At 55.6% G+C, this 10022-nt stretch overlaps 1 protein-coding gene across 3 annotated transcripts; it reads right to left on the bottom strand.

Annotated features, from left to right (window-relative positions):
* Positions 1–2574: 2574 nt before the first annotated feature.
* Positions 2575–9871, bottom strand: LOC135176999 (uncharacterized). Of its 3 annotated transcripts, none has more exons than XM_064146575.1 (3): positions 9614–9871; positions 3109–8900; positions 2575–3070 (listed from the first exon to the last, which is right to left on the bottom strand). In XM_064146575.1, exon 2 carries the CDS (start codon positions 8618–8620, stop codon positions 5495–5497), a length of 3126 nt encoding a protein of 1041 aa, XP_064002645.1. In that variant the 5' UTR covers positions 8621–8900; positions 9614–9871; the 3' UTR covers positions 2575–3070; positions 3109–5494. The 3 variants fall into 3 exon arrangements, with proteins under 3 accessions (XP_064002645.1, XP_064002646.1, XP_064002647.1); XM_064146576.1 differs by having other exon boundaries at positions 9642–9871; XM_064146577.1 differs by lacking the exon at positions 2575–3070 and adding an exon at positions 3075–3108 and having other exon boundaries at positions 3427–8900.
* Between the last annotated feature and the right edge of the window lie 151 nt (positions 9872–10022).

The following is a 10022-nucleotide window of genomic DNA, read 5'->3' as shown; positions in this document are numbered from 1 at the left end:
TGCTGGAGAATGTCCAGAGCAGGGCCAGGAGGATGCTGAGAGGCTGCAGCAGCTCTGCTGTGAGCACAGACTGAAAGAGTTGGGGCTGGGCAGGCTGCAGAAGAGGAGGCTCCCTGGTGACCTTCTTGTGGCCTTCCAGGGTCTGAAGGGAGCTACAAAAAAGCTGGGGAGGGACTTTTGAGGCTGTCAGGGGGGAATGGAGCAGAGCTGGAGGTGGGGAGATTGAGAGTGGAGGTGAGGAGGAAGTTGTTGAGCAGGAGAGTGGTGAGAGGCTGGACTGGGTTGCCCAGGGAGGTGGTTGAGGCCCCATGGCTGGAGGTGTTTCAGTCCAGGCTGTGTGAGGCTGTGTGCAGCCTGCTCTAGGGTAGGGTGTCCCTGGGCATGGCAGGGGGGTTGGAACTGGCTGCTCCTTGTGGTCCCTTCCAACCCTGACTGATTCTTTGATTCTATTCTGGCTGGGTCTCAGGGTACTGTGCTTTGTCTCCTGATTTCTGCTTTGGAGATGTGGTCCCAGTTCAGAGACATGGGGCAGGGGTCCCACAGGGCTTGGGGACATCTGAGTGGGTTCCTTGCAAAGACTTCTTCCTAATGAGGCTTTCATGTTGGGCTGCTGCTGCCCTCTGCCAAGACCTGGACAGGCTCCTAGCAAGCCTTTCTCCCACTATGGTCTCCCTCTTCCTCCAAGGGCCTCCTGGGCCACCCCTGGGTCCCATGGCAGAATCTCCACCCGGCCAGACCTTCACAACACCTACAGCAACCCCCTACTTGCTTCAGGCCAGAGCTACATTTGCTTGGGTTATATTACTTGATTTTCTCTACTATTGTCCTTTTCAGTGCCTATCTACCCCTAGCTCGCTCAGATGTGGTTTCTGGACATCCCCATCCTGTGTTTTCAGGTCCTGGAGCCTCCTCCTCACTCTCCAGGCCACTTCTCAGAACATTTTAGGGGTCTCTTTTCCCTAACTTCCTTCACCACATCATGCCAACACCCATCACAAGAATCACAGAACTGTCAGGGATGGAAGGGACCTCAGGGATCATCTAGTTCCAAACCCTCTGCCATAGGCAGGGACACCTTCCACTAGATCAGGTTGCTCAGAGCCACATCCAGCCTGGCTTTAAACACCTCCAGGGATGTGAGGCTTCAATCAACTCCCTGGGCAACCTGTTCCAGGGTCTTACCACCCTCATGACAAAGAACTTCTTTCTGTTTTAACCACCCCACCCCCATAAGAGATGTTCTTAAGGGGTCATGTCCTTCAATACCTCGGCCCATGACATCTTCTGGGGCTTCACAAGGTGGCCAGTAGATGATGTTCAATGGCATCTGAGGTCTTCTTCCTACCATGCTCATCCTCGGCAGCTGCTGCCTGCTGCTCAGACTATTGATAATTCATGGCTGGTGGAGCTGATCCAAAGATGTCCAACTTGGAAGTGGAGTTGCTCTCCTGTATCCACACTGACTCAGCATTTGGGTTGCCCATGCTCTAAATATACTTCTGCTTGGGTCCTTGCCACAAGTTCCCTGAGTTATCTTTTGTGCCCTGGACCCAGCCACCAAGTGCAGCTCATTGTTTAGGGGTCCCCAAGGGAGGTGATGCTGCATCAGTACTGTAGCCAGGTGGGGTTGGTCCCTTCTGCCAGGCAAGCAGCAACAGAAGAAGGAGACAGAGTGTCAAGTTGTGTCAGGGGAGGTCTATTCTGGATGTTAGGAGGAAGTTGTTGGCAGAGAGAGTGATTGGCATTGGAATGGGCTGCCCAGGGAGGTGGTGGAGTCTCTGTGCCTGGAGGTGTTGAAGCCAAGCCTGGCTGAGGCACTTAGTGCCATGGTCTGGTTGCTTGGGCAGGGCTGGGTGCTAGGTTGGACTAACTGAGCTTGGAGGTCTCTTCTGACCTGGTTGATTCTATGAACTAGATCAGCCTGCTCAGAGCCCTGCCCAACCTGCCCTGCAATGGCTCCAGGCTTGATGATCTTCAGGATCTTTTCCAACCTAAATGATTCCAGGATTTTAAGTAGCAGAAGAGATTAGAGCTGCTGCAGCCCTCTCAGCATCCTCCTGGCCCTGCTCTGGACACACTCCAGCATCTCCACAGCCCTCTTGGAATAGAGGCTCCAGCACTGGATGCAGTACTGCAGGTGGGGTCTCAGCAGAGCACAGCAGAGGGGGAGAATCACCTCCCTGGCCCTGCTGGCCACACTTCTGCTGCTGCAGCCCAGGCTCTGCTTGGCTTTCTGGGCTGCAAGTGCACACTGCTGGCTCCTGTTGAGCTTCTCCTCCAGCAGCATCCCCAGTTCCCTCTCCTCAGATAAGAGATTAGAGAGCTCCCAACATCAGGAGAGATGCAGAAGGGCATAAACCCACAACCCTTTGAAGACCAGGAGGAGCATCAGGAGAGCACCTGAAGGTCACTAACAGGGGGTTTGAGCCTTGTCTGTTGGACAATCATCACCACTCCCAGAAGCTGCTGAGCCTCAATACACGACTCCTTGGTGTCCCAAATCCAAACCACAAGCTGCTGTGAGGAATTTCCACTCTCTACCAGTCAAACCCTGTGCAGAAACAAAAGACAAACTGCAAGAGAACAACAAAAAGTTTAATAAATGAACAAGTGGAGGAAGAGGGAAAGAAAACAAAGAAACTGCCAAGGCCATTGCTCAGCATCTCCCACGGCCCTGAGCAGAAGCTGGCTCAGCTCCACCAAGCTAACAGGGCTGAGAATGGAAACACCACCCTGACACTCCCAGCACCGTTGGGGCCACGGCTAAAGATCCCAGCAGCCTGCTGGATGCTAGGAAAAAGCAACTTAAGCTTAGTTAAAATCTCTATACCCAGCAAAGCTTCCTTCCCTGGCTTTGAACACTCTGGCAAAAAGAGTTGTGCATTGCTTGGTCCTGACTAACAGCTGCTCAGTCCTAAAAGCTTCTCAGTTCCACCTAAAAGCTCCTCAGTCCCACAAGCTTCTCAGATTCACCTAAAAGCTTCCTAGTTCTACCTAAAAGCTCCTCAGTTCTACCCAAAAGCTCCCCAGTCCTAAAAGCTTCTCAGTTCTGCTTTAAAGCTTCTCAATCCTTAAAGCTTCTCAATCCTAAAAGCTTCTCAGTTCTACCTAAAAGCTTCTCAGTTCTACCTAAAAGATTCTCAGATCCACCTAAAAGCTTCCCAGCTCTACCTAAAGCTTCTCAGTTCTACCTAAAAGCTTCTCAATCCTAAAAGCTTCTCAGTTCTACCCCAAAGCTCCTCAGTTCCAAAAGCTCCTCAGTTCTACCCAAAAGCTCCCCAGTCCTTAAAGCTTCTCAGTTCTGCTTTAAAGCTTCTCAATCCTAAAAGCTTCTCAGTTCCACCTAAAAGCTTCTCAGTTCTACCTAAAAGCTTCTCAGATCCACCTAAAAGCTTCCCAGCTCTACCTAAAGCTTCTCAGTTCTACCTAAAAGCTTCTCAGTTCTGCTTTAAAGCTTCTCAATCCTAAAAGCTTCTCAGTTCTACCTAAAAGCTTCTCATATTTGCCTAAAAGCTTCCCAGCTCTACCTAAAGCTTCTCAGTTCTACCTAAAAGCTTCTCAGTTCTACCTAAAGGCTTCTCAGATCCACCTAAATGCTTCCCAGTTCTACCCAAAAGCTCCTCAGTCCCAAAAGCTTCCCATATTCACCTAAAAGCTCCTCAGTCCTAAAAGCTTCCCAGTTCTACCCAAAAGCTCCTCAGTCCTAAAAGCTTCTTGTTTCAAAACTCCTTAGTCCTGCCTAGAAGCTCTCTCAGCCCTAAAAACCCTCCCAGATCTACCCAAAAGCTCCTCGGTCCTGACATAAAGATGATCCAAGGAGTGGAACCCCTCTGCTGTCAGGATAGGCTGAAGGAGCTGGGGTTGTTCAGCCTGGAGAAGGCTCCTTAGAGCTGCCTTCCAATAGCTGAATGGATCCTACAGGAAGGCTGGAGAGGGACTTTTCATCAGGGTGTCAAGCGACAGGACTAAGGGGAAGGGTTTTAGGCTGGGGGAGAGTAGGTTTAGACTGGATCTTAGGAAGATGTATACAGTATGAGGGTGGTGAGACTCTGGAATAGGTTGCCCAGGGAGGCTGTGGATAGTCCCTCCCTGGGGGTGTTCAAGGCCTTGAGCAGCTGAGTCCTGTTGAGAGGTGTCTCTGGCTGTGGCAGGGAGGTTGGAATAGATGACCTCTGAGGTCCCTTCCAACCTAAGCCACTCTATGATTCTATATGATACCACTCACGTCCTAAAAGCCTCCCAGACCTGCTCAAAAGTTACCACCCCACTCCCACCCAGCAATCCCAGCACAGTCATTTTCTCCCCAGCCCACAAGAGTTACAGCAGAGATCCTTCCATCTGCCTGCTTCAGAGTCCAAGCTTCTAACTGGAACTGCTTGCCAAAACCCAGCATTTGCCTCTCCCTTTCTCAGTGCCCCAGTCAGGGCTTGCACTGCCACAGCTTCAGAAAGGTCAAAGAATGAAGAAGTTCCATTCACTGAAGCAACAGACAGAAGGGATTGAAGCTTGCCAGTGAGAAACACACTGCCTGCCAGTGATGTAGCCAGCTTAATGAATCCTGGTGGGCATCCTGACAGGGTCAGGAGACAGAAAACGTTTGCAGCAGCTCTGGCTACAGAAAGGTAGCAGCAGTTGGCCCTTGTGCAGTGAGAATCCTAGAATCAGTCAGGGTTGGAAGGCACCACAAGGAGCAGCCAGTTCCAACCCCCCTGCCATGCCCAGGGACACCCTACCCTAGAGCAGGCTGCACACAGCCTCACACAGCCTGGCCTCAAACACCTCCAGCCATGGGGCCTCAACCACCTCCCTGGGCAACCCATGCCAGGCTCTCACCACTCTCATGCTCAACAACTTCCTCCTCACCTCCAGCCTGAACCTATCCATCTCCAGTTCTTAGCAAGAAAGGTGTGGCTGTCTCAGGTGGAGGAGGAGAAGAACAGCTGTGCCCTGTCCTCGTCTCCCCTAAATCCAGTCTAGAACCATGCTGCTACTGCCCAGAATGTTCCTCTGGTGGGTTTACTCATGCCCTAGCCCCGGGCTGTCTCTGCCTCCTGGGTGATGTTTAGCACGATTTGGGTGGAGCTGAGTGGCACAGTTGTGTCTGTTTAGCTTGTGCTCTTTTTTGGCTCAGTATCACACTGAAGGGCATCCTCTTCAGTATTAAAATTGCACTTGATCAGGCAAAGCTCTTTGCTCGAGCACTCGGCCTTCAAAATCGAGTTTGAAGCTGGCTGCTTCGCCTTTTTTAGCCTTGCTTCAGCAGTTTTAGGCCAAGCAGGGCTGTCTTATCTCACAAGACTCCCCCTCTCAGTTGTTTGGCAGGCCAGCTTCACACATATTCCTCTTGGTTGTAAACGACCTTGTTCCTGATAAGCACTAAGTTAACTCGCATTCCCGTCCCACAGTAATCCAGGCAGTTATCCCACACCCACACCAATCTCATGCAGGACTGCAAGGTTTATGGCCATGCAGTCTCTTCTCCCAGGCAGCCCCTCTACAGCATAGCTTCAATCTGCTGTTTGTACTCGACTCCATCCTCCTGAAGCTGGCGCAGCCAGGAGAGGACATTGCCCCGGGGACCGCCCTGCGCCTCCCATCCCCACCGCACCTCCAAGGGGAATCCACTGATCACTTGGTAAGGGCCCAGCACCTCTCCCTGCACCCACACAGACCTGATTCCCGCCAGGATCACAGGGAGCATCTTCACCCACTTCTTGCCAGCCCCTCGGGCCAGTCGCTGCAGAGCTGACGTGGCTGGTCCCACCTGCCCAGCCTGTAGGACGTCCCATGGAGACTCCAGGCGAGCCGCTGCCACCATGGCAACGTTCCGGAGGAAGGGTGGGACACGAGGCAAACGGATGACAGAAGGTGTCCCATACCGAGAAAAAACCTCCCTGAAGAGCACCTCTGCCATCTCCTCCACTGTTTTCTTCTCTATGGGGAAGGCTTCTACCCACCCTGAGAACACATCCTCCACCACCAAGAGGCAGCGGTACCCTTCCTCGCTCTCAGTAAGGCCACTGATGTAGCCCAGACAGAGCTCTGACCATGGCCCCTCTGCTCGTTGGGACGACACCCTCACTGCAGGAGCACACTGCAGGCAGTTCTGCACCCAATAGGTCACCCGCCCCTGAACACCTTCCCAGGTGCCAACTTGCCGCACCCTCGCCAGGGTCTCCTCCACTTCCTCGTGCAACCAGCTGTGACACTGGGCAATTATTTCTTGCTTCTCATGCTTGGAAGGCTCCCAAAACACTTGGCTGGCTGTGACACTACGTGACATAGCCTTGGACCTTCTGACCACTTTTTGGTACCACTCCATCTCTGTCTTCTTGCTCACGTTCACCCCCACGAACCTGATGTGCAGCATCCCTGGGTTGGTGCGGACCCACTGTAGGATGCTTGGCCACACATCCTTGCCGAAGTCCCACCCTGAGTCCACCTCCCACCAGTCTGTTCGGCTTTTCAACGTTTCCACCAAGGGCTGACAGCCAGTGTACAAATAGAGGGGTGAGGAGCATCGGTGATGGTGCAGGAGCTCCCAGAGAGCCACCAGCTCTGCACCCAGCACTGAATAACACTCGGCCACCCCAAGCAGCCAGCGCTCCTCCAGGTTGGCTGCAGCAAAGCCAAACGAGCGACCCCTCCGACCGGCAGTGAACCACACATTGGCCTTGGGGATGCAGGGAGGCAGCCGCCGGAGTGGGGGAGCGGAGAGGACTAAGGGGCTGAAGGGGCCTTCCCACTCAGGGTGGGGTCCCTTTGCCACGTCCCCTCCGTTGACCAGCAGCAGAGCCCAGTGGTCTGGATGTAGGTTGGTCCCACTGGACCCCAACGCATCACCCCGTAAGAGATACCTCCAAGGAGAACGGGGCATCTGGATGAGGATGGGGGCTGACCCTGTGAGGGTCTCAAACTTCTGCACGGCCAAGACTGCTGCCAGGCAACCTTTCTCCTCCGCCTTGTAGAAGACCTCATGGCCTTTCAGGATGTGGGAGCTGTGTTTCACTGGGACCAGCTGACCCTCTTCATTCTCCTGCAGCAGGGCAGCTGACACCACCTCTTTGCTTGTTGTTAGCCTGATAACGAAGGGCTGAGACGCATCTGGGAACCGTAGGGCAGGTGCAGTCTCGACAGCATCTTTCAGGGATCTCAGTGCCCTTTCCTGCTCTGGTCCCCACTCCCACCTGGCCCGCTTCAGGGTGAGGCGGTGGAGAGGCCGGGCCAGCTGCCAGTAGTTGGGGATGTGGTCCTGCAAGTACACAAACTGCCCAAGCAGCGAGCGGACGTCGCCGACGTTTCGCGGGCAGGGTGCTGCCCTGATGGTCTCCAGCATTCTGTCTGTGATCTCTCGGCCCTTAGGCCCAATTCTCATCCCCAGGTAGACCACCTTGGGCTGGACAAGCTGTGCCTTCTCAAATTTGGCTTTAAAGCCTGTGTTTTGGATCAGATTCAGGACTCTCCTTGTTCTGGCTTTGGTTTCCTTTTGAGTTTGCCCGGTGATGAGGATGTCATCGACATAGGAGAAAAGCCAAGGGCTATCTCCTTGGTCTATCTGGGACAACATCTGCGCCACCCGTCGGTGAATGATGGAGGTGGTGCTGTGGAAGCCCTGGGGCAGGCGGGTGAAGAGGTACTGCCGGTTCCGGAAGGTGAAGGCAAAGCTGGCTCTGGAGCCTGCCGCTAAGGGGATGGCGAAGGAGGCATTGGATAGATCCACCACTGAGAAGTACTTGCTCTTGGGGCTGAGGGTCGAAACAAGCTTGGTCGTGTTCAGGCTCACCGGCTCCACCACCCTGGGGGTGGCCTTGTTGACAGCTCTGCAGTCCAGCTTCAGCCGCAAGGTCTTCCCATCGCCTTTGTACTCGGGAACTAAAGGGACGTTGTAGGGCGAGTGGCCTTCCACCACCACCCCATCACGCAGCAGGACCTTCAGGATGCTTTCCACCTTGTTTTCCATGGCTACTGGAAGTCTAGGTTGTGGTTGGAAGTCCAGTTGCTGCATGTCCACCTCCACCTCCACCTCCTCAGACACCAGCCCACAGTCCATCTCATATCGTGCCCATATGTCTGGGAATTCCTCCCTCCAGTACTCTTCATTGTTAACCTTCACGAGCATGATAGAGGGGAGCCGCACAGGAGCATATGATGGATCTCTCCACTGCAGGAGGTCATCATCAGCATCCTCCCCAAATGGCTCTGGCATGGTGGGGACATGCTGATTGTTTCTGCATGCAAAGCCACTGAAGGTGGCAACGTCATGGTCCACAGCAAAGTCCTGCTGCATTGTGGTGACCACCTTATGGGTGGCTAGCAAAGCACCCACCTCATTAGAGCCACCCACCTTGACTCTCCCCCCTTGCTGCTGCTGCTTCTCCCACACTTGCCTCCTCTGCCATGCTTTGCCCCTGATGATTGGCTCATCCCAACCATCTTCCCTGAGGCACGGGCCCATGCTGAGGTCGTTGACTGCTGTCACCAGGTCTGCCTGGTCTTCCCTCTGAGCGGCTTTTTGGCAGGTCTTCGGCCCCAGCAGCAACCCTGGCTTGGCACATCTGTTGGCAGCCTGCTCCTGCATCCCAGTAGTTCTCCATCCCTTCCTGCTCCAGAAGTAGGCCATCGCTCTGAAAACTGAGTGTCACCCTGATGGCCTCTGGTCTTTCTCTCCCACCAGGCACCAGGGCTTGTGGAAGGACTAAAAGATGTCTGTACCAGTGGTAGGACCGACCTGTCCGTCTATGCCAGCAGCAGCGGCAAGAGGGTTACAAGGGCTCCCCTCCCCCGTGCCTGAGAAGGTGGAGGAAGGTGGGGGAGGATGCTTGGTCCGACCTCTCCTTGGGGGAGGATGGCTGCAGATGTCTCCGCTGAGAGGTGGAGCTTCAGGGAGCAGCAAAGAAACCCTGGAAAGAGAAGCAGCAGGGCGGAGAGGTGAAGTATGAGACCCACCACAGCCTGCAGCCCACCCTTCCCTCCTGGGGAACGCCTCACCATCCTGCCTGGGGTTCCTGGGACAGAGGCAAAAGAACCCCACACCAGGCCCCTATGGGCTGGGGACAGCAAGTACCCCACGTCCCACCCACGGGCCTGGCAGAACATGCACCCACATGTCCCACTCATGGCCCTTCCTCCCCTCCCCCTGCAGACACGTGTCCTGCACCCAGTGCTGCAAGAGCATGCACCGACATGTTCCCTACACAGGCCTGACAGATCTTGTCCCTCTCCTTCGCCACCCGTGTCCCGCTCACGGCCCCACGAGCTCCGGCACACCTGCGCACACGCGTGCCTCGCACACGGCCCGGGGGGGACAAGCACCCGCACGTCCTACCCCTGCTCCTAGGAGACCTTGCACCTCCCTGCACACGCGTGTCCCGCAGATAGCCCTGGCAGAACACTTGGCCCACTCGTCCCCTGGTGTGCAGAGAGACTTTTGCACTCCCGCGGCCCCAGCAGAGCCCCGGGACAGTTCGTACGCCCCGCGCCTCGCACCTCCATCCCCAGCACCGTCCCTCTCCCGCAACGCGTTCCGCATCTCGCACCCCCATCCCCAGCACTGTCCCTCTCCCACGACGTGTCCCGCACCCCGCCTTGTGTGCGCCCTCCCGGTGCCCCGTACCCGCTCCGCTCCCGCACGGCAGACGCACTCGGGTCTCTGTTCCGCTTCGGGGATGTCTCCGAGGGCTACTTCCTCCTCCCAGCCTGGCCCCGCCTCTGTACTGGGCACCAACCAGTTCCCCCAGTTCCCGAGGGTCGTAACCATCGGCCGGGCAGTTATTTCCCACCCCCGGGGCGACGGCGGGGCCCCGCGGTCTGGGGCTGCGGAGCCGTGCGGAAGCGGACGCGCCTCAGTTTCCCCCGGCAGCAGGAGATGCTGCAGCCTGGAGCGGAGGAAGGAAGGGGGAATCACCCCCACACCTCCCCCCCGCCTCCCCACGCAGACCCCCCTCGCCGAGTCTAAAACCACGGATGGAGGGGAAGGGAGGAGTTGCCCCACTTGTGCCAGCTGCCCCGAGGCTGCAGCAGCC

This window comes from Pogoniulus pusillus, chromosome 7, assembly GCF_015220805.1.
Source record: "Pogoniulus pusillus isolate bPogPus1 chromosome 7, bPogPus1.pri, whole genome shotgun sequence".
Taxonomy (NCBI): Eukaryota; Metazoa; Chordata; class Aves; order Piciformes; family Lybiidae; genus Pogoniulus; species Pogoniulus pusillus.
This window is presented reverse-complemented; position numbering and strand designations above follow the sequence as displayed.